Raw genomic sequence first — 25317 nt, 5'->3', positions numbered from 1 at the left:
TGTTCACTGGCAAACTTCAGACGGGCTGTCACATGTGCCTTCCGGAGCAGGGGGACCTTGCGGGCACTGCAGGATTGCAATCCGTTATGTCGTAATGTGTTACCAATGGTTTTCGTGGTGACAGTGGTCCCAGCTGCCTTGAGATCATTGACAAGTTCCCCCCTTGTAGTTGTAGGCTGATTTCTAACCTTCCTCATGATCAAGGATACCCCACGAGGTGAGATTTTGCGTGGAGCCCCAGATCTTTGTCGATTGACAGTCATTTTGTACTTCTTCCATGTTCTTACTATGGCACCAACAGTTGTCTCCTTCTCGCCCAGCGTCTTACTGATGGTTTTGTAGCCCATTCCAGCCTTGTGCAGGTGTATGATCTTGTCCCTGACATCCTTAGACAGCTCCTTGCTCTTGGCCATTTTGTAGAGGTTAGAGTCTGACTGATTCACTGAGTCTGTGGACAGGTGTCTTTCATACAGGTGACCATTGCCGACAGCTGTCTGTCATGCAGGTAACGAGTTGATTTGGAGCATCTACCTGGTCTGTAGGGGCCAGATCTCTTACTGGTTGGTGGGGGATCAAATACTTATTTCCCTCTGCAGAATGCAAATAAATTCATATACTTTCCACAATGTGATTTTCCGGATTTAATTTGTGATGTGCTATCTCTCACTGTTACCAATAACCTACCCTTCAATTATGGGCTGCTCATGTCTTTGTCAGTGGGCAAACTTACAAAATCAGCAAGGGATCAAATACTTATTTCCCCCACTGTACATACACAGTGAGAATACTGAACTTTGTACACTGTATATGTAAAATGTGCAGAACCCTAGCAAATCCAGTATAAAGCTAACAAAGCAGACTAAAGACAACACTGTCCAAAAACCCTGTAACCGGAAAAAAACACCAACTCAAAACTAAGACTGCTGGATACGGGGGGTGGTTTGTTGCGTCACTCGGCACTTATTCGCCAGCGCTTCAGAGAATATTACCAGAAGCTATACGAGCAGGAGATTGAACCTCCTAGGGAAAAAATTGATAACTACTTGCTAGACAGTGATCTTATCACTTTAGCTAAGCAACATCAGGAACTGTTGGAGAAACCTGTTACACCTAAAGAGGTCCAGGAGGCGATTGGAGGTATGCCTTCAAATAAGTCCCCGGGGCTTGATGGCTTCCCCAACCAGTTCTACCGGACATTCGCCACTGAATTGGCCCCCTTGCTTGCAGATATGTTTAATCAGGTAGGGGTGGAAGGAACTCTGCCGCATACAATGTTAGAAGCCTGGATAGCGGTGATCCCAAAGCCCGGCAAAGATCCCACTGAATGCGGCTCTTATAGGCCTATATCTGTACTAAATGCTGACGTTAAAATCCTGGCACAGGTCCTTGCTAATAGGCTGGCGCTGCTCCTACCAACCCTAGTGCACCCTGACCAAGTGGGCTTTGTTTCCTATCGAAAGGCGATGGATAATATCAGACGCACTTTAGATCTCATATACTTGGCCAAGCGAAACCAGAGACCGCTGTGCCTCTTAAGCTTAGATGCAGAAAAGGCCTTCGATAGGGTCCACTGGCCCTTTATGTACAGGACCCTGGAGACTTTGGGGTTTGGTACACGGTTTAGGGGCTGGATACAGGCATTTTACTCCTTTCCCAGAGCTTGCATTAAAATTAATGGCAGCCACTCAGGTTCATTTTCCTTGCATAGGGGCACAAGGCAGGGTTGTCCTCTTTCCCCTCTTTTGTTTGCTGTTGTCATGGAGCCATTTGCCTCCAAGGTTCGGAAAGATCCGTTGATTGCAGGGCCTACTGTGGCAGGGAGGATGCATAAAATGGCACTCTTTGCGGACGATGTTCTGCTGTATATTACCCGCCCCCACGACGCGTTCCCTAGGTTTACTTAACTTATTGAGGAGTATTCTGTAGTATCGGGCTTTAAAGTCAATATGACCAAGTCTGAGGCCCTGAACATCTCTCTACCAGAAGATACATTTGCAGAACTTAAAGCTGCTCATGCATTTCGGTGGGCGGATAGATATATTAGATATCTGGGGGTGAACCTCACTTCCAAATTGTCAGACTTATTCTCAGCTAACTGAGGCCTGGTTCGAGCCCTTGCGGCAGATATGGAACGCTGGGGTGATTTAGAGGTCTCCTGGTTCGGTCGTATAGCAATTCTTAAGATGAATGTCTTACCACGAATCTTATACTTATTCCAGGTGCTGCCTGTAATGATGCCCAGGCAATTTCTTGCCTCTTTGCAAGATAGAATTGTGCGTTTCGTCTGGGCAGGAAAACATCCTAGGCTGTCCAGTACCCTACTATATCAAGGGAGACGTCGGGGAGGCCTGGCGGTCCCGAATGTCTTCTGGTACTATCGGGCGGCCCAAGGAAAGGTAGCTTTGGAATGGTACCAGGGATATCCGGATAGACAATGGGTGCATTTGGAGCAACACTCTGCAGGGGCGACACCGTTGGGAGCACTTATGTGGCTACCAAAGCCATTTCGCAAACTAGGTGAGAGCGTGTGTCCCTCGGTGGAGGTTACCCTTCACTACTGGGATAAATTGTTTCCGGGGGGCAGGTGTACTTTGACGCGTTGGGCCCCTATAGCTCACAATCCGTTATTCTTGCCTGGGATGACGGACGGGTCCGTCATGAGGTGGTACGGGGAAGGGCTGCGAACATGGGACCAGCTATTTGATGGAGACACTCTCCTTGAATTTGGAGAGCTGCAGTCACGATACCCTGGGGTGCTGAGAGACGATTTTGCATACTACCAATTAGCTCACTTCCTCCGTACCAAGGCAGTTACTACGGTAATTAAGCGGACCAAAGGCTACCTGGAGGAGATATGTGAAAAGTTAACCACTTCTAGGGGCTTGATAGGCACACTTTACAAATATATCACTGCGCAGAACCCTGTGTACGAGTGCCATAGGAGGGGATGGGAGAGGGAATTGGGGGTGACACTGGATGTGCCGGGGTGGGAGAGAATAGAACTGAAGCGACAAAGGTCTCCATACACGTCCCGCTAAAGGAAAATGCTATGAAGGTGCTATACAGGTGGTACCTTACTCCTGATCGCCTCCAGCGCATATACCCAAACATATCAGGTCTCTGCTGGAGGGGGTGTGGTATGAGGGGGACGATGGGGCATCTTTGGTGGAATTGTCATAAAGTGAGAGCTTTCTGGAAGGTGGTTCAAAACAGGCTGCAGAGCTGGTTACAAACACCCATTCCATGGGCTTCAACGGTGTTTCTTTTTGCTGCAAAAGTAGAGGGCATGCCAGCTGAGTAGCATAAACTGCTGAGGCAGGCGGTATGTGTTGCCCGAGTGACAATCGCCCAGCACTGGAAACGACAGGGGGTCCCGTCGGTTAAGAGATGGCACAATAAACTGAAACATGTGTGTGAGATGGAAAGACTCTTGGCAGTCAGGAGACATCAAACGCACAAGTGGCATGACATATGGCAGTTTTTTGTTAATGCAGCAGGTAATGTTTAGAACAGGCACATACGAGAAGTGTGAGTGGCACATAGTGAGACAGTTGTGTAGGGCGGGGAAATAGATGGGGGTGGGAGGGATTGGGCAGGATTTCCCAATAGATGGGGGCTATTGATAAGATGGGGGATAAGGGGGGGGGGGATTTTTTGTCAATAAAAAGTTGAAGTTTCTACAGTTTATATTTAATTGTTGTACTGTGGCAGTAAATTGCACTACCTGGGTTTCATCTTGTCTGGACTACATTGTAAACATGCCAGTGTAGAGCGATGAATATTGTATGTTGTCTAATGAGAATTTTCAATAAAAGACTTCTTACAAATAAAAAATAAAAAAAAACTAAGACTGCTTGACAGATCGAGCGCAAAAAGATTTCTGGTTGAGACCTATATAAAAGCGGCCCCAGATGTTCAAATGGAGTGGAGGAGTGGCCTAGTGGTTAGGGTGGTGGACTTTGGTCCTGGGGAACTGAGGAACTGAGTTTGATTCCCGGCACAGGCAGCTCCTTGTGACTCTGGGCAAGTCACTTAACCCTCCATTGCCTGCCGCATTGAGCCTCCTGCCATGAGTGGGAAAGCGCGGGGTACAAATGTAACAAAAAAAAATGCCTGTGCCCAGGATTGGCCTTGCATTGAATATCAAAGCCTAATTCTGCCCACAGCCAGCTGAATATTCACTGGAAAAATAAAGTCCTTCATGAATTGTAGTAGGTGCAGGTTATGGGGGGGAGGAAGGGAAGGGGAGGGGAAAAGGAGGGAAAGCTCATTAATGACTGTAGGATGGCCAGCAGAACTTTGTTGTAATTACTTTATGTTTATTGTGAACTTTTTTTGTGTATCTGGCTTAACTCTTTTTGTTAAGAAACAGATCACACACAACAGGGAGGAGGGCCATCAGAAACCAGGCTCTCTGTGGTTCGGTGTAATGCTGATGATTACAGATAGCAATTGTAAGGATGAGTTTAACTGGTCTATATTATGTTCAGAATGTTAACAAGCAGTTTGAATTAACTTGTGATGGGGTGGGGGGATGGAGATGGAGAAGAAAGGAGAGAAATGTTAAAACATTGGATAATGAGACTATCACCACGCATGTATTTCGTTCGCTTTGTTTCACATGGTTATGTATTGCGACTGTTGATTGCTGAGTTTGTTATATCAATAAAAATTATTGAACCTAAAGCCCTTCATGAGAGACTCCTGAGAAAATTGGTCACCATATCTCAAAACAGATATGGTGGAATTAGAAAAGGTTCAAAGAAGAGTGACCAAAATGATAACGGAGATGGAATTCCTCCCATATGAGGAAAGGCTAAAGAGGTTAGGGCTCTTCAGCTTGGAAAAGAGACAGCTAGATGTACTATTGGTCTGACCCAGTATGGCTGTTCTTATGTTCTTAGGAGACTAACCTTGTAAGAAAAGGAAACTGAGCAGTGTAGGTTGAACCTACCTGCAGTCATGTTCTGTTTTTGTACATTTAATGAATTTGAACTAAGTGAAAAGGAAACCGAGTATGAACACACGAGAGGAGAACCCTTACTGTGGGTGAGATATCCTCATCATATTTCTTCAGTTGATTCATGAACTCCAGATGTTTCTTCTCTTCTTCCAGCTGTGCCACAGTCTGTTCACTGTACTGCAGTTTTTGCTGTGTGTTAGCCAACTCATCACGCAGCCACTGGTTCTCTTGGCAAAGCCGGCGAACTTGAGCCCGTAGCTTCTGCTTCTCAGATTCCATTGTGTTCAAATGGCTGGATAGGGCCATCATCACCTGAACCAGGGCACAAGATATATTTAAGCACAGAGGTACAGCAAAAGAGCAATCCCTCCCCCTCCTCAGTTACGACACAATCCACTCAACTTTCCATCTCACCAACATATCTACCCCCAGCCCAGTTCCGATCCCTCTCCTTCTCACGTGTGTATCTCTCCTCTCTAACTTAGCTGCCATTTCTCCTACACTCTGGTCTTCTCCTCTTCAACCCTGCTCCCTCCAATCTTCTCCTCTCCTCTCCTCTTCTCACCTGTGCTTCTCCCAGCCCAAGTTCAATCATCTCCACAGACTTGCGGAGTAGACTGGACTTCTCATGCACTAGATTAGCTTCCTCATCCTTTTTCAAGCATTTGATGGTCTCCAGCAAGCTGTATAGGATAGTATTGTGTTCATTCTTCAGAGCTTCCAGGCCCTGGATCACCAGCTTAGTGTTGGAGATAATCTCCTCCTGGTTGAGCTTCTCTAGCTTTTCGTCCCTTGGGTACACCATTATGGACATAGTCTCACAAACAGCTGAAAAACAGGAAATTAACCAGAACACATTATAAGCAACCATCTCTGACCTAAGCAAAGCTGGAATGGAAATCACAATGTTACTGAAGTACATTCTGCATAATTAGAGTTAGATAAATACTAAGGAAAAATCTCTGGACTATGCTACTAATTTATGTACATTTATATGCTGCATTATCTAAACCCATCCTACGCGTTGAATAAAACAAATACAAACAGCATCAGAACTGTAATAGTTTAGCAGATCATACGGCCTACTACTACTTACTTCTATAGAACTACTAGATGTATGCAGTGTTGGACATTAAACATGTATGATATGGCCCATGCTTGACAGAGCTTACAATCTATTCAAGACAATCATGACAAACAAGGGATTAGGGAGTTACTTATAGTGGGAATGATTAAAACAATCAAAAATATACAAAACCACCTCAATTATTTAAGAAACAAAAACGTAATTATAATTCTATAAAATGAGAATGGTGCTCAGAATAAAGTGTCCGTCATCCCTTGTGACCATAAAATCACCTGGCAACCACTAAATTATATATTTTCTGAACCACATTTTTATTACTACTACTGTCGTTCATATTGTTTTGGCATAATGATTGAAACAGACATGGGTAATGAAGAAGTAAATAGGGATTAGGAGTTAAAAGCAACCTCAAAAAGGTTGGCTTAGCCTAGATTTGAATACAGTCAGAGCTTGATGTACAGACTCAGGAAATCTATTCCCAGTTCATCCTTCCCCTTCAAATGTGCGTCTAAACAAATTACTCTTCTAAATCCTCTTAAAACTACCCAGCAACTTTTCATTGCTCAGTGCAGAAGAAATCTCACCACCATGGCACCCGAACAGAAAAAGATATATGCTGCTGACACATCTCTCTCAAAATGTACACTTGGTACGTATAACTTGCCACCTCTGAGTGCAACACTCAGACAGATTGACGTGAGATCATTCAGCACCTTGAATACCAACATAAGAATCTTGACCATTATGCAGAATTAACAAGCAGCCAATAAAATTGGCTCAAAGTCAGCAGGACATGATCTGAATTCCTAAGCCCTTTAATCAATTTTGCTGCAGTACTCTGCACCATTTACAACCGTTCCACATCCTTCTATTGCAGCCCAATGAAAACAGAGTTAAATAATTCAGCTTTGGTACGACTATGCCAGGTTCTGCACAGAGAGATACGGACATAACTGATGGATAAATCACAGAACCAAAAAGGATCCCGCACCACTCTTGAGATATCAGTCAACTAATAGACTCCCAAATCACAGCAGGACCCCTTAAGGGCCAAGTCAGATCCAAAAACACAATGCAGAGGAGATACCCAGAAGGAGAAGAAGAAGGTTTCCTCCCCCTTTCAGCTATGTAACTTGAAATTCACCAGGTTAAAGAGAGACAGGAAAACCTTATTAGTGCTTTGGCCACTCCTGAATCCTCCTTGGTTACCATACAATAGTTTTAAGTGTTCAAGTTTAATTAAATAGGTCATCATTATCATCTAAATAAATAGATCATGTAAGACTACTTTCTCAACCACCTTATCCAAGGAAGGGAGGCTAGAAACAAAGGAAATAACTGGTCACCTCAGATACATCAATTTGAAGATGGGATATTACGGTTGCCTTTTTCAATGACAATGGAAAAATACCCTCTGTCAGAAAATACATTTGCAATACCCATAAGGGAAAATCTAACAACTCCCTCAACAATCTAACCATCCCAAAAGGAGGGCATCCTTCCTGAACACCTCCACAACTTTGAACCCACAGGAAAAATATATTGCCACGTCATACTGGAATGGTTGAAAGCTATTTCTGGCAACTGTCTGCCAGCTCGTAGTACCTATCTACGAGGAATGAGTCCACAAACACAACAAAGCTTCAATTTTCTCTGTACAAGGGTCCCACCTCTAGAACTCGCTACCCTTATAGCTGAAACTACAAACATCTATACCTCAATTTAAAACTGACTTTAAGAGTTTTTTTGTTCAAAACTGCTTTCCACTAATCCCGCTCCATTCTTGTGCAGGTCACCCCCTGGAGTGCTATGAAACTCATCTAGGCCCTGTTTACAAACACGCTAGCGTTTTTAGCATGCGCCAAAAATTAGCATGCACTACTGTGTAGACGACGATAGGAATATTATGAGCATCTAACGGTTAGCGCATGCTAAAAATGCTAGGACACCTTTGTAAACAGGGCCCCTAATGTTCTTCCGCCTCTATCTTTATTCTTTTAATTAATGGAGTTCTACCTCCCCTTCCCTCACTCTCTGTCTTGTGTTTAAACTCACCTTATCCTATATAATAATTCTCTCCGCCAACGTCTGAATGTGCCAGGGACCGTGCCTCCCTCGGAGGTGGTCTGCTAGGCAGGCACGCACTGATGTCAGTGACAGCTGATTTGAAACCAAGGGGAGGAGTAGGGAAACACGTGGAGTGTGTTTCCCTACTCCTCCCCCTGCCTCGGAATCAGCTGTCACCCCCGCGTTACGGCCCCATGGACCCCCCTTCGTGCCAAAAACCGCCCCCTGCTGCCGTTGTCGACTACCTGTGCTGACGGGGGACCCAACCCCCGACAGCCAAAGTGCTGTTCTGCCCTTTGCGTTGGTTCCTCAATGCTCTTCTCAAGCTCTTCAAGTTTCTGTGCGTGCATCTGATGTCAGACGCACGCACAGAAACTTGAAGAGCTTGAGAAGAGCATTGAGGAACCAACGTGAAGGGCAGAACAGCACTTCGGCTGTCGGGGGTTGGGTCCCCCGTCAGCACAGGTACTCGACAACGGCGGTGGGGGGGGGGGCAGTTTTCACCGGGAAGGGGGGGCGGGGTTGAAAACGGAGGGAAGGCAGACTGTGAAACACCGAGGGAGGGTGGGGGACTGCCTGCCTAGCGCCCGTTTCCTTGATTTCAGAAATGGGCCTTTTTCCTAGTCAGTAAATACTGCAAGACGCCTAGACAGCATGTCCTTATGGCAGGATAGTAAATATTAATAAACTTGGAAACTTAGAAGGGACAACAATAAAACCATTTACAGAGGGCATAAGAGGAAAGAGGGATGATAAGTGCCAGGAAAACATGACAGAATCTATTTTGTCTGTGTTGAGCTTCAAATTTGTTGTGAGATAACCCTTCTGAGATCTTATCCAGTTTGGAGGAGATGGCAGCTATAGCCGAGAGAATGGAAACTAAAAGGTTAGATAGCAGCATAAATGAAAAAAAAAATTAGATTAGATTAATAAGACCAGGAGAGCAAGAAAAACCCTGAAGAGTATAGGGCCAAAAATGGAGCCCTGAGGTACATCAGAGGTTAAAGGCTCACTCCTTTGCTGACATGCTGAAGGCTGGATAGTAACAGAGTAACATAGTAGATGACAGCAGAAAAAGACCTGCATGGTCCATCCAGTCTGCCCAAGACAAACTCATATGTGTATACATTACCTTGAATTTGTACCTGTCCTTTTCAGGGCACAGACCATATAAGTCTGCCCAGCAGTATTACCCGCCTCCCAACCACCAGTCCCGCCTCCCATCACCGGCTCTGGTACAGACCGTATAAGTCTGCCCTCCCCTATCCTCGCCTCCCAACCACCCCCCTCTTCCCCCCAACTGCTCCACCACCCAATTTCAGCTAAGCTTCTGAGGATCCATTCCTTCTGCACAGGATTCCTCTATGCATATCCCACGCATGTTTGAATTCCGTTACCGTTTTCATCTCCACCACCTCCCGTAGGAGGGCATTCCAAGCGTCCACCACCCTCTCCGTGAAAAAATACTTCCTGACATCTTTCCTGAGTCTGCCCCCCTTCAATTTCATTTCATGTTCTCTCGTTCTACCGCCTTCCCATCTCCGGAAATATTTGAACGTCTGTATCATATCACCCCTGTTCCTCCTTTCCTCCAGGGTATACATGTTCAGGTCAGCAAGTACACCCTGGAGGAAAGGAGGAACAGGGGTGATATGATACAGATGGATGCAGATGGATGTTGTCACTGGGGTGGGGGGAGGTACAGCTTTCTGCCCCTCTCCTCCCGAGACATACAGGTGCAAATGTGCTACGATTCATGCTTAGGTCCATGGTAATGCTACAGGACACCTAACCACATATACAACGCTGAGGAAATTCAGGTGGTTTATACTGTAACAAAATATATAATATAAACATGACTGAAACAGGTTTGTATGGAAGAATTAGCCAAAATTCTTCAAGAATTATGTGAGGGACCCATCAACAGAACATATACAGGAAATGTTTCGTTGACGTTATTGATGATCAAGGATGAGCCACTAGTTACTGAATGAAGGGTTCACATACTTTTTCATTCAAAGATACCTATTGAATCTTTTTGCTGGATAGTCAAAATATATATTTTGTCTGCGTTATTCAGTGGCCTTCTCTCTCTCAGGATATAAATTGTACTAAAATACAGATCATGCTATGGGTTCACAAACTTATTTTCAGAACTATAGTTTTAAGTTGTTTAACTAAAAATTTGGTGTGACTAAATAAATCATCATCCAAGATCCCTAGCAAACAAAAGAGGCCAAAGAACAAGAAAAAAATAACGTCAGAATTTCTGGACAAAGTGACATGACCATATATCTGGGTGTCCAGCTCCATCTCTTTCTCCCACTCTTTTCCATTCTCCGAGCCTACTAACTCCATATGCTCCCTACTTGTCAGAGGAATGTATCCCATATAATCTTTCCTATTTGGGAAACCTATTACACACACTCAAAACACATCCCTTAATCACACTCCCATAAACGGTCATTTCCATTGTACTCAAATGGAAGAGGCACATTTCTAGTAAGGGGGATCAGTGGCTGACCTTGCACAAATTTAGTTCCTCAATATTTTTTAGCTTTTATATTTATCCAAGTTTTTATTTACTACCTACATGTTGACACAAGCAATCGAAGCAGTTCACAAATGAAATCGGCATTTAAAACCTTCCCTTTCCCATTCTAATTCCTGACCTATGTCAACCTAACTCCTTATTACTATCAAATAAAAAACAAAGGAGGGGGGAATCATCAATGTGGGCTACCGTTAAGTTGGGTTATTTTACTGTTAATCCCGGTTGTTAGTAACTCACTCTGCCGCTCCCCAGTACCTCTCCGCTCTCATCTCTCCCTACGCCCCTCCCCCCTCCCCGGGTACTCCGTTCTGTAGATAAATCTCTCTTATCCGTCCCCTTCTCCTCTACTGCTAATTCTAGACTCCATTCCTTTTGTCTTGCTGCACCTCACGCCTGGAGTGAACTTCCCGAGCCTATGCGTCTGGCCCCATCTTTGGCTGTTTTCGAGTCCAAACTTAAGGCCCACCTCTTTGCCATTGCTTTTGTCTCCTAACCTCTACTCATTTGCCCTGTCCTTTATCCTCACCTACTTATTCCCTTACCCTTAATTGTTCTGTTTACCTGTCTTATCTAGATTGTAAGCTCTGAGATCGTTAAGCTGCTCCTTAATTAGTTGGGGCCTCTTTGGATCCAAACAACTGGAAGCAGAGCCACCATATAGCTTCCCATATGGGGCTGTGGCACTGCTGACCAGTGTGTGTCAGCGATATCCACCTCACCAGCCTGCCTCCATACTTTTCATTGGGGGTATTCTGAAGGAGGTTGGTATTTCCAATTGCATTGTCTCGTCTACTGGGAAACGCCTTCAAAAGCATGCAGGTCTTCCTCCCATCTAGCCCAAGAGTAGAGAAAAACCCTAGAATGATTATGCCCCTGGGCCTTGCATTGAAGAACACTGCTCTAGGCAATCTGTTTTTCAAGATCTTTATTTACAAAAAAAAAAATTACACACAGCCCCTGGCTCCAATAAACATGCGTAAGATACATTTGCATGCATAATCATATTCACTCTAGATATATCGAGAAAACTAGATTGACAATGAGGTACTCTAGGATCAGCTCAAATACCACTATTCTAGAAGAAGCCTATCTGGGTATTTATTTAATTTCCCCTTACAGATTCTTAGCTCGGCTGCACCACACTGTCTTTCTATCCCTCCAGTATGCTGTTCAAGACTGAAATCCACATGCCACTCAAGACTTCCTTTTTTTTTTTTTTTTGCCTTGCCCTTTCTTTGTGGAATTCACTGCCACCAGATATTAGGGCTGACTTGCTCTACCCTCGATTTTGGTTCATTTGTTCTTTGGCCTTTCTTGGGGGGTGTCTAGACACAGCTCTGGTAAGCTCTCAGTGGCTTTTACCCACCTCCTGTTTCTCCTGCCTACCCCCTTCTCTTTTCAGCTGTCCTGTTGGGAAATTGTAGTTCTTTTCTGTCTCACTTGACTTGTACACTGTTTTGATTCACGCTCTGAAAGGCGGTATATTAAGTGATAAATAAACAAACATGACTTTGCTGGGAGATCTGGTGACAAAGCTTGAAATAGAAAATAATTTGTGGGTTTAATGATAAAAATCAGTTTTGATTTAATAAGAATTAGTTATTACCTTATTTAAAAAGAATAATATTCTTCTGTTTTTGTTTAACTTTAGTTGTTACAGCCTTAGAACATTAAAAAGGTGGGTATTAAATTGGTCAAAGGCTCTCAAATTATTTTCTCTAAGTTTAGTCTTCTTTCCTCCCCAAATCTCATCTACCCCAACCACATCTCTTAATTTATAGTCCATCAACTATGCCATTTAAGAGGACAAGAAGAAAATTGTCACCTCTGGTTAATTTCATCAACAAGTCATGCACCTTAAGCAACAATTTATTTAAAGTTCAGTGAGAGGCAAACAAAGTATAAAAATAATCTTAAGGCCTTTTATATTAGCTTAACTCCACTCCCTTATCAAATTTAACAACTCACCAATACTAAGATCCAGACAGCTGCCCAGCAGTACAACAGCTGCTATGCAGTCTATTGCATTTGCATCACAAGTATAATTAAGTTTCCAGTTAGTGATAGGTCAGGTCAGGTCATATGTGTGCATTCGGTACAAAGAGCTCCTATTTCTCAAATCTACTACTACTTAACATTTCTAGAGCGCTACTAGGGTTACGCAGCGCTGTACAATTTAACAAAGAGAGACAGTCCCTGCTCAAAGAGCTTACAATCTAATAGACAAGTGAACGGTCGGTCCGATAGGGGCAGTCTGGATTCACCGAACGGTAAGGGTTAGGTGCCGAACGCAGCACCTCTGAAGGCCAGACATAGTAGAGAAGTCCCATATCTAGTCCATCAATCTCTGTGCTGCCTCAGAGGAAAGAGATTGCCTAAAAGGAGAGCAGAACCTTGATGAGGGAGATAGTAATCCTGTAGCCAGAACCTGCCCTCAAGAACATGTAATATCCTCTGACACTGAAAAGACATCTTCAGGGACTTCTGCCCAGGAGGAAAGGGTTAGGATTGCCGTTTTAGAACGAGTACCCAAGATGGCAGTGAATTGATCAGAAGCTCTCCAAGATTCTGAGAGGAAAGGGAAGGTTACGACTTACCCATCTGAGTCCTCTCTGGTACCTCCTTCAAATGCCTTTTGAAAATTCAGATACACAGTATCGACCGGCTCACCTTTAGCCACATATTTGTTCACTCTTTCAAAGAAATGTCATGGATTGGTGAGGCAAGATTTCCCTTCACTAAATCCATGTTGGCTTTGTCTCATTAATCCATGTTTTTGAATATGCTCAGTAATTTTGCTCTTTATAATAGTCTCTACCATTTTGCCCAGTACTGATGTCAGGCTCACCGGTCTATAATTTCCCGGATCACCTCTGGAACCTTTTTTTTTTTTTTTATCTCCCTTAAAATCAGCATGAACATATTTAAAAATACCATTTTGAAAGCCCAGACCAGACATATTTCACATATTTTATTTATTAAAATAATTAAATGCATATTTAATTATAATTTAATATTTATTATATTTATTATATCTACGCAGGCTGCAAAGAACAACTCATTAAAAAAAAACTCCAGACCCCCCAAAATACAGCAGCCAGGCTGATATTCAGCAAAACACGCTTCGAAAGTGCCAAACCCCTCTGAGAAAAGTTGCATTGGCTCCCAATCAAAGAACGGATCAACTTCAAAATCTGCACCTTAGTCCACAAAATCATGTACGGCGTAGTCCCAGGATACATGACAGACCTTATAGACTTACCAATAAGAAACAAAATCAGATCGTCACGATCCTACTTAAGCCTACACTACCCAAATTGCAAAGGACTGAAATACAAAACAACTTACGCAGCTGGCTTCTCCTACATAAGCGCACAACTATGGAATGGGCTCCCAAAAGCTGTGAAAACAATCCACGACCACTTGAACTTCAGGAAATCACTAAAAACCTACCTCTTCAAAAAGGCTTACCCCAATGACCCCACATAACCCTCTTCACCTACCAACACAGCATGACTATGATCGAACAGGACAACATGCAATCTTCAACCATTCCGACCCTCCACTTATACCTCATACGATCACTATACAACTTTGTATTTGTTATCCTCCGACTGGGCAAACGCCTTTGATAGTACTATGTAAGCCACATTGAGCCTGCAAATAGGTGGGAAAATGTGGGGTACAAATGCAACAAATAAATTATAATAAATTTTAAATTAAAATTTATTAAAATAAATATTAAACATATTGAAAAAGGTGGAAAGGACGAGGGGAGAAGAGGGGAGACGAGTCAAGATGGCACCATAAAAAGACAAGTGGGAGTTTTGCTTTATCATGGAACAGAGGAAAGAAAAATTAAAAAATAACTAAATAAGAATTTACCTTGATGCTAAGGTTCAATGGATAAATATCTTTCCTCCCACCCCAAAACTGCAAAGGGGACTATTTTGGTGCAAGTCCCCAAAGATCTGGGGTATACTTAGCTCCAGTAGTAGAAACTTTCACTCCTTTTTGTGTTGTGTGTGAGATTTTGCACCATTTGAATGTCAAACCTGGTCTTGCCCCATCCTTGGCCACCTTTAAATCTAGACTGAAGCCCACCTCTTTAACACTGCTTTTGACTCGTAACCACTTGTAACCACTCGCCTCCACCTACCCTCCTCTCTTCCTTCCCGTTCACATTAATTGATTTGATTTGCTTACTTTATTTATTTTTTGTCTATTAGATTGTAAGCTCTTTGAGCAGGGACTGTCTTTCTTCTATGTTTGTGCAGCGCTGCGTACGCCTTGTAGCGCTATATAAATGCTAAATAGTAGTAGTAGTAGTAGATTCCCTTCGCAGTAGCTGTTGGTGAGCTCCATAGGAGTTGGGGCAAAGGAGGAAGCTTCTGTTCAGGCAGAACTAGTTGAGCCCCAAGGAGAAGACCCCAGCTTTAGGATCAGCATTGCCCTCAGGAGGTACCATGCCTGCAAGAGTGAATGCTTCAGACTAAGTGGGAGCAATTTCTAACTATAACTAAATCTTCCCCTCCTGAAGTCAGTCCCAAAACCGACTGGTAAATCTGGTCAGTGTAGTAGAGCAAGACTTCTACAACTTCAGAGTTTACTACATAATCTGCAGCCAAGATGGCTAAGCAGGAGAGGAGATTGGAGGCTGTTGAACATCTGGTAGAAACTGTCCAGTTGAATTCTATTAAATCTCAGACTGGGGTTACTTTTATCAAGAATAGTTGGTCTAAGCACCTTGTTAGAAGTTATGGAAAATATGATGAGATCTAAGAGTACTAGACTTTTGAACTTTTCATGTACAAGAGTTCTATCATCAAAAGAATTATGGCAGATGTTCCTAAAGGACATCTTGAAATTCAAAGCTCCAGAGAATTGGGATTTCAAATGTGTTTCACATCCCTACTGGTAGGTGGGATGAACAAGTGGAGGATGCATTAGACAGTATTGTATCACCTGATAGTTTGAATTTTTCAGCCTTCCTGGAGTCAGTGGATAATATCCCCACAAGAGCTACTTTGAACATGGTTTTAGCCTATACGTGGATACAACTTTTTTGTTTAAAAACTATTTAAAGTATAAGGAACATTCTTCTGTGGCCAAAAGGTATTGATGTTTCTGGATCTAACCATACAATGAAATCTTCTGCCCAGCGTGTGGCGGTGACCAAAAAGAACAAACAGAACACTAGAAATTATTAGGAAAGGGATAGAAAATAATACAAAGAATAATTATAATTCCTCTGTATCGCTCCATGGTGTGACCACACCTTGAGGCTTATGAGTATCTTCCTTATATTTTCACTGTGCCTCAGTCACTCACAAATACTACTTGGGGCTCAGCTATTAGTGATGGTAATATGTACGATAACCTATTAGCTAAAATATTTGCCAACAATTTAGCCTTGAAATTAAGTAATGAGATGGGGGCGATAAGATTCCAGCAGTTCAGGGTCCTTCCCTGGTTCAATACAAATATGTGAGCATTCGTAAGCAAGGCAGGTAAAGATCCTTGGTCTCCAACATTAAAAACCTCAGTAAGAGGAGATACAATCGCATCCTTCATCAGCTTATAGAATGTACGCCGATATCCATACGGTCCAGGCACCTTACCTAAGGGAGTTTGCTGTATGGCCCATGCTACCCCTTCCAGCACTATATCAGCATTCAACATTGCCACATCTTCCTCCTTGAGCTTTTGGAGATCTAAAGTAGATAACTATCAGTCGACAACGGTTCTGTACCTGGTGCTGAATACAATGATGCATAAAAGGTTTAAAAAAATGTCAGTATGTACCAGCACCCCATGCAAGTCTCTTAAAGCTGTGATTTTCCTATGCCTTTGACATTGTTGAATCAGCCTCACTAAAAGGCTGCTGCTTTTATTGGCATACATATATGTGTGTGTGTATTATATTTATATATATATATATATATATATATATATATATATATATATACACACACATACAGTGCAATCCCCTTAAGTGCAAGGGTCTGGGACCAAAGAAATACATGCAGTTAACCGGAGCGTGCACTTAACCGTTGTGACCCAAAGAAGCTTGACATCTGATAAACATATGTACAGTACTGTTTATTATTATATTTACAGAATACAGTCTCCGTTAACGGATGTTAGGCTTACTTGAAGTGATCAATTATAGTCCTCTGTACACTATTGGGTCTGAGAGTTCCATAGACTACGTCTGCCAGACGGTAAAAATTGTCATAGCACAATGGCATCTAACAGATTGTTTCAGCCCCTTCTCAGAGGCCTAAAACTAAAGGGAAAGGGGAAATGGGACTTGATATACTGCCTTTCTGTGGTATTTTGCAATTACATTCAAAGTGGTTTACATATATTCAGGTAGTTGGTGAGGCCCCACCTATTGTGTTCAGTTTTGGAGGCTGTATCTTGCTAAGAATGTAAAAAGAATTGAAGCAGTGCAAAGAAAAGCTACGAAAATGGTATGGGATTTGTGTTACAAGACGTATGAGGAGAGACTTGCTGACCTGAACATGTATACTCTGGAGGAAAGGAGAAACAGGGGTGATATGATACAGACGTTCAAATATTTGAAAGGTATTAATCCATAAACGAACCTTTTCCGGAGATGCGAAGGCGGTAGAACGAGAGGACGTGAAATGAGATTGAAGGGGGGCAGACTCAAGAAAAATGTCAGGAAGTATTTTTTCACAGAGAAAGTGGTGGATGCTTGGAATGCCCTCCCGCGGGAGGTGGTGGAAATGAAAACGGTAACGGAATTCAAACATGCGTGGGATAAATATAAAGGAATCCTGTTCAGAAGGAATGGATCCTCAGGAGCTTAGCCGAGATTGGGTGGCAGAGCCGGTGGCGGGAGGCGGGGATGATGCTGGGCAGACTTATACGGCCTGTGCCCTGAAAAAGACAGGTACAAATCAAGGTAAGGTATACACAAAAACTAGCACATATGAGTTTATCTTGTTGGGCAGACTGGATGGACCGTGCAGGTCTTTTTCTGCCGTCATCTACTATGTACAGTATGTTACTATGTATGTACTTATTTTGTACCAGGGGCAATGGAGGGTTAAGTGACTTACCCACAGTCACAAGGAGCTGCAGTGGGAATTGAACCCAGTTCACCAGGATTAAAGTCCGCTGCACTAACCACTAGGCTCCTCCTCCGCTCCTCCCATAGAATACTATTTAGTCACATGCAGGCGTTATCACCGAGTTTCAGGCGAGACATATAACCATAGGAGTTGCTATTAAATAAAGCAGTGCCAGACTCCAATTTTAGATAAGGTAGCTCTACAGATAATGTTGATCTTTGACTGCTTGTAATAAAAGAAGTGTGCCTGGGTCAAAGGCAACTCATACACTAACTGTGAATCAGAGAAAAAAAAAGTAACAAAAAACAACTTGCTGGCAAGTAAAATCCACATCAAGTCTCCTGGCTAAAGTGACAACACAGGCTCGGAACTGAGGAGAGAACAAGGCACTCTCTGAAAAAAACCATGCACAGTCTGTCACCCTTCATCCATAAAGCGGAGGACAACTAGCACTCCCAGTGTGTAGAGCTGTGACTAAGCCACTAATCTGAGAGTTTGCAGCGAGATTCCAGTCCGAAATCCAGCGACTTCAAATTGAAAACACCAACAATCCCCACTCCAGTAGGGAAGAACTGATCAGTTCCTAGTAGTGACCAAATTCTTTCAGACTGCTTTCAGTGACCATCAAGCCCAAGCTCCACGAATCCAGGGAAGTAAATCCCTCTGCCCCCTGAAACTGTCTCAAAGAAGGTTGCCACACCATTCTGAATAATATTCAAACGAGCAGAGAATAACAGATTGAATCTCACTTGTAGTTTCACCAATCTGGAGCACCCTGGGGAAAAAGCTCTCCCGAGGACACTAATTCGAGTAGTTCTGAAAACATAGCACTTTGTTATTGTAATAATCCAAACACTTGCAGCTTGTAAAATCTCCATTTTATGAACATAATTGAGGAATGTAAATATCACCACTCTCGGCTGGCTGATGTTTTTCTTCTGTCCCTGGAGTGCGTCCTTTCTATACGCAAAGGCCCCGCCAAGCCCAAGAGTTGCAAAAATGTTGTAATCCAAGTTTAAAAAACAACCAACCAACCCTCAGTTCGCCATCTGTGATTGACTCTGGCAGTCAAACTAAATAGAGGTTATTCCACCTTGAGTACTTCTCTAATTCATCCATCTTGTCCTGTAGGCCCTGAAGCCTTTCTTGAACCTGGGGCCTTTCCCGCTCTACCATCTGTAGCGTATCTTCCATAATTCCAACATGCAGCTGAACTGCATCCAACATTTTAAGATGCTGCTCCAAACTGTCCAGCTAATCCAGAATTAGTTCAAGTTGTTTGCCCACTGTGTGCTCCAAGGCTACTCTAACCTTGGCCGTTATTTTGGCTGTTCGGTGTGGGTGAGGGAGACATGCTTTTATCCATCATCTTACTTTCCCCAGGCTGACCTCCCTCTCTTTCTCCTTCACTGATTTCGAAGACAACTGGTCTGATAACACTCAAGATTATACCTGCTTATGATGCCTTCTGTCAACACATACCAGAGTACCGAGGAGGTTAAGTTATGCTGTGATGATTATGAGCCGATTAATGCAGAAGAGGGAGCCGAGAGATTATTCTCCTTTCTTCTTAATGGCACCACCAGAGGTTGAAAACAATTACTTCAAACAATTTTGTTACCAGTTCTATGCAGCGAACAACCAACATATGAAACCACTCAATACAAAACTTCCAACCCCCATAAAATATAATGCAAACTAAAATCTTTAAAACTGTTTCATAACACAATGATGTAAAACAACAAATGGTACAGAACATCCATTTCACAAAATACATCAAAAATTGATTAAAATTAGGGCTGCGTTTCAATTAAAATTTTAATCAGGATTAAAGGCGGGGCATAGCCAGCAGTCTATCAAGGGAGGGACATGCATTTCCCTCCCCTCACATTAGATATCATACCTTTGCTGGTGGGGATGACAAAGACCCGCCAGTCGAAGAAATCCACTGCCAAAGCAGCCCCCTTCCTCCTTGTGCTGCCTCTGGAGAAAGGAAGTCAGTGGCTATGCAAAATTAGAAAAGGTTCAAAGAAGAGCGACCAAAACGATAACGGGGATGGCACTTCTCCTATATGAGGAAAGGCTAAAGAGGTTAGGGCTCTTCAGCTTGGAAAACAGACGGATGAGAGGAGATATGAATGAGGTCTATAAAATCCTGAGTGGTGTAGAATGAGTAGAATTAAATTGATTTTTTTACTCGTTCCAAAAGTACAAAGACTAGGGGACACTTGAGGAAGTTACATGGAGACACTTTTAAAACAAATAGGAGGAAATATTTTTTCACTTAACGAATAGTTATGCTCTGGAATTCTTTGCCGGACGATGTGGTAACAGCGGTTAGCATATCTGGGTTTAAAAAAGGCTTGGACAAATTCCTGGAGGAAAAATCCATAGTCTGCTATTGAGGCAGACATGGGAAGCAACTGCTTGCCCTGGGATTTGTAGTACAGGGTGTTGCCACGATTTGGGTTTCTGTCAGGTTCCTGTGACCTGGCTTGGCCACTGTTTGGAAAACAGGATACTGGGCGGCTGGATGGATCACTGGTCTAACCCAGTAAGGCTACTCTTATGTTCTTCTTATGGCCCATCTTCCTTTGTCCCGCAGCCAAGTCCAACTCTCTCTCCCTTCTTCCCCTCTACCCCCCGGTCCATTCTCTCCCGCTCTTCCCTCTGCCAACCCTCCCCCACCTAAGTCCAAAACCTCTCTTTTTCTTCCTTCCCTCTATACCTCTCTGTGACACAAACATCTCTCCCTCTCCCTCCATCCTTTTCTCTTTATTTCACCCCTTTCCCTGGCCACCTGAGATTCTTTCTCCCTCCTCCTCCCCCCCACCACCCGAGGTTCTCTCTCCTCCTTCCTCCCCCCACCCCCCGCAACCCGAGGTTCTATTCCTTCCTTTCCCCCTGGCACCTGAGGTTCTCTCTCTCTCCTCCTCCCCCCAACCACCCGAGGTTCTCTTTTTATTACCTGCATGCCCGCACGTGGTCCTGTATCTCTTCCTCCCCTCAAGGACTGCCCGCAGCTTTCTTCCCTCCTCTTCCCACCTGGTTTACCTTTTTCAATTTTCAGTAAGTCTTCAGTCCTGCAACCATGGCAGCCATGCTGAAAAGCTGCCTGTGGCCTGAACCAGGCCTTCCCTCAGGCTCTGACCCCTCTCACCCCCTTCTGATGCAACTTCTTGTTTGGGCCAGGTCAGAGGGAAGGTCTGGTGCAAGCAGCTTTTAGCACGGCTGCAGGGCCGAAGACTTACTGAAAATGGAAAAAGGTAAAACGGGTGAGAAGGGAAGAAAGAACCACGGGCAGTTCAAGAGGGGAGCGAGGGGTGCAGAAGGCAAAGTATTAATCATGATTACATTTTTTAAATCATGATTAATAATTATCACATTAATTGTGGCATTAACTGTAATTAATGTGCTGCCCTAATTAAAACAATTAAAAATATAGGACTAAAATTCTATAAATGGTGCTTAAAAAATAGTGCTTAGAACTATTCCATAAACAGTGCTTAAAGTTAGGTCCCAATTACAGAACAGCACTAGGAACTGCAACTACATTTAAGTGTGACCATTTCCATCAACGAAACCTTACTGTAGATCTTGGCACCTAAATTAAGCTCAGATCCCCTTTAATGCTGCACATAAATTAAAGGAACGCCCCCAATCCGCCCATGACCCTCCCAGTGGAATTTGAACCTGTATCTATTGGCTTAATCACTAGGCTACAGGGTTGCCAGATGGGCGGTTTTCCGCAATGGGAAACTTTTGCCCGCGGCGGGTTGCGGTTTTTTGTGCTCATTTTCTTTTTTCTGTGCGGGGTTTGGGCGGTTTTTTGGCTGGCGGGGGTGGGGCTAATGGTGACAGAGGTGGGGTTTGTGATGTTTTGGGCGGGGTTTGTTGACGGCGGGGGTGATGACGGAAGGGGCGGGGTTGATGACGTCGGGGGTGGGGTGTGTGCGGTTTTTGGGCGGGTTTTGAGCGGTTTTGTGTGGGAATTTTTTTTTTATATGGCAACCCTGCTAGGCTACTCCTCAGTTCTGTGGGGACGTCTGCCAGACAAGATGTCCCTGTGCTTTGTTTCCCCGTTTATAATTTAAACATTTCAGTTTCTAAAATGGTTGTTCAGGATGGACATCTTCAGTGTAAGGACGTCCTTCTCACGTATATTCAAACAGGAAACTGCCAACATTTTTCCTGTTTGAAAATGGCTGCAAAATGCATTTTTTTCTATGTTTTGTGCTGGACGTTTTTTTTCGGGGGGGGGGGGGGTGGTACTTAGACGTCCTTTCAAAACTGCCCCTCTATATCATACACACTGATCCGACTTTTTCACTTATTAAACGATCATCAGCTGGTTCCTCCGAACCCTTCAATGGCGTAATAAGAAATCAACAAGACATTTGACTTTTTATTTTCTGGCTCCAGATCTAAGGAACAATCTCCCAGAACGGACGAGTTATATGCTCCTGAGTCACATCAGTCAGAATGTGGTGCTGAATTTGGAAATATTGGCAAAGAGCGAGAGTTTTATTCTAAACGTATGAAAAATATTCAGAAGCAGTTTAGCTACCTCTACAGATAAGCCTAGTGTTCCAATGTGTGACCGCAGACTTCAGTGAACAAATTTTCCTGCAACTAAGGAGAACTATCTGGGATTTGTATCTTATCATCTCTGGTTCATCTTTTCTTCATATTCTCATTGTTGGGTCGCTTAAATAAGACAATGTTTTGCTTTCATATTGCAGCCTTGTTGCTAGACTTGTGCATACGTCTTACAAGGTTATTCAGTTCCTGTATCAATATTCGACTGTACTGTTCATTTGTTTGTTATGTTTCTAACAACAATAAAAATTACGAAAAAATAAACTGCTGTAAAAACCTTCTTTGTTCAATAAGCTCTTGGAGAATCATTCTGGTGAAAGCACTTGTCTATTTGATTAAGTATTTTAATTCATTTACCTTAATTACTAGTTTTTTTTATTTATTTTAATGATAAGAGATTCTTTTGTATTACGCTACCACAATTCTTTTCCTATAATGTTTAGTCTGTAAAATACCTCGACCTGTTGTCAGATAAGGCGGCAATAGTAAATCTTAATTAAGAAACCCTAAGCTCAAAACCTTTTCTTTCCCCTGCTCTAAATCCTCCCTCTTTGCTACCTATATTTTTATGCTCTTAAATTTAGGAGCGTAGTAACATTTTGAGTATAGGATTAGGCACTCAGCCCTAGTAAAACTTTAAAGAGGCCAGTGTAGGATCACAACTCTTGAAGGGCTCCTTTATTAAGCTATGGTAGAAAGTGGTATTAGCACATCCTTTCCCGGGGTTTCCCTGCATGCTAATTGTCAATTTTCCCTTAAAAAATTAAAAATAAAATTTTATATATTTTTAAATACAGAAAACAAACAAATGCATTAATGGCCATGCAGCACTTACTGACATTTTATAGGTGGGAGGGGCTCATATGGCATTTCTACGCTAATCAGTTAGGGGTCCATTTACTAAGCTGCACAGTTGTCCGCATGCTGTGGACACTTTTAGCACAGCACTAAAATGGCCGCCTTGCCTTTTGTTTTTAATAAGTACATAAGTGTTGCCATACTGGGACAGACCAAAGGTCCATCAAGCCCAGCATCCTGTTTCCAATCCAGGTCACAAATACCTGGCAAGAACCAAAAAAAGTTCAATACATTTTATGCTGCTTATCCCAGAAATAAGCAGTGGGTTTTACCCAAGTCCATGTTAATAATGGTCTATGGACTTTTCCTTTAGGAAGCCATCCAAACCTTTTTTTTTTTTTTTACTCTGCTAAGCTAACCACCTTTACCACATTTTCTGGCAAGAAATTACAGAGTTGAATTACACGTTGAGTGAAGAAAATATTTCCCCGATTCATTTAAAATGTACATTTAGTACTTTGTAGCTTCATTGCATTCATTGTAGCTTCATTGCAAGCCCCCTAGTCCTAGTATTTTTGGAAAGCGTAAACAGACACTTCACATCTACCCGTTCAACTCCACTCATTATTTTATAGACCTCTTTCATATCTCCCCTCAGCCGCCTTTTCTCCAAGCTGAAGAGCCCTAGCCGCTTTAGCCTTTCCTCATAGGGGCCCCATCCCCTTCATCATTTTCGTCACCCTTCTCTGTACCTTTTCTAATTCCACTATATTTCTTTTTTAGATGTGGTGACCAGAATTGCACACAATATTCAAGGTGCAGTCACACCATGGAGTGATACAAGGGCATTATAACATCCTCATTTTTGTTTTCCATTCCTTTCCTAATAATACCTAACATTCTATTTGCTTTCTTAGCCGCAGCAGCACACTGAGCAGAAGGTTTCAACGTATCATCAACGACGACACCTAGATCCCTTTCTTGGCCTGTGACTCCTAACGTGGAACCTTGCATGACGTAGCTATAATTTGGGTTCCTCTTTCCCACATGCATCACTTTGCACTTGCTCACATTAAACGTCATGTGCCATTTAGACTCCCAGTCTTGTAAGGTCCTCTTGTAATTTTTCACAATCCTCCCGTGATTTAATGACTTTGAATAACTTTGTGTCGTCAGCAGATTTAATTTTTTGTAATAACCATGCACTAATTTCCCCATTAGCACATGGCCATTAATGCAGGAACCCTTCCGCCACCTATTTAGGCGGCAACAAGGGCTCCTGCACTACTCCAGCACTGATCGGGTAATCGGCCTGCGTTACCCATTAACAGAGACATAGATGGCTACTCTCCATCCATGGGCATGCATCCCACGCTAGAAAATACAAATATATTTTCCAGCGTGTGCTAAGTGGAAAACTACCATGGGAAACCTGAGCGCATCCTCTGGTAGTGCTTTTAGAACACAGTAGGCCCGTGTTAGGACTACTGCATCTTACTCAAAGGGCCCCTTAGCACGCAGCAATGTGGACAGACTGATTAGCCCCCAGACAGGTCCCCTCCACGCAGAAACTCACTGCAGGATGCCTGAGCGCAGCACGCAGTAATCCCTGTTAAGCATCGCAATTTAGTATTCAGGAGAATACATCCATCAAGTTTGGCCCACAAAAGGAGAACGTTATAAAACACATTCCTTCCCTAAAATCCGAAAACTGCAGAATGAAAGGTTGAAATGGAATTCACCAGGCTCAGCACAGATAATTATAATCTCTGCACATTTAAACTGTGCCTGCAGAGCAGCTTCTAAATAAAAATCAGACCAGTTGGAACCACATCTATTACAGTTGTTTACAGTCCTTTCAAGCCCTGACAGGCACCAGAACTGCTAGAGAGCATTTGATCTTTCATTGCTTGCAAGCGCTTTCACCTGCAGTCCACTCTACCATGTGATTAGCTCTCGCAGTTGTCTATAACACACCTTCTCAGATAAGCAACTCAAGGCAGGCTTCAACATAACCCAGACTGTTAAGAATTAACTCCCTATTTTCCCAAACAGTATCTTGATCTTTATTCCACTCACCTATCAATTTATCAGTTTTTTTTATCCCATATTATCCAAATAATCTAAACAGGTAACAAAAAATATA

At 43.1% G+C, this 25317-nt stretch overlaps 1 protein-coding gene across 5 annotated transcripts in view; it reads right to left on the bottom strand.

Annotated features, from left to right (window-relative positions):
• KLC4 (kinesin light chain 4) overlaps positions 1 to 25317 on the bottom strand; it is a 230714-nt gene that overhangs the window by 154212 nt on the left and 51185 nt on the right. For all 5 annotated transcript variants that reach the window (XM_030195691.1, XM_030195692.1, XM_030195693.1 and 2 more), the window contains exons 2-3: positions 5529 to 5791; positions 5045 to 5275 (exon numbers count right to left, since the gene is read on the bottom strand). In XM_030195691.1, coding sequence (XP_030051551.1) covers positions 5045 to 5275; positions 5529 to 5777 — 480 coding nt within the window. In that variant the 5' untranslated portion in view covers positions 5778 to 5791. The remainder of the gene's footprint in view (positions 1 to 5044; positions 5276 to 5528; positions 5792 to 25317) is intronic.

Source organism: Microcaecilia unicolor, chromosome 3, assembly GCF_901765095.1.
Source record: "Microcaecilia unicolor chromosome 3, aMicUni1.1, whole genome shotgun sequence".
NCBI classification, from domain to species: domain Eukaryota; kingdom Metazoa; phylum Chordata; class Amphibia; order Gymnophiona; family Siphonopidae; genus Microcaecilia; species Microcaecilia unicolor.
The sequence above is the reverse complement of the archived record's forward strand: the minus strand, read 5'-3'. Positions and strand labels throughout refer to the sequence as shown.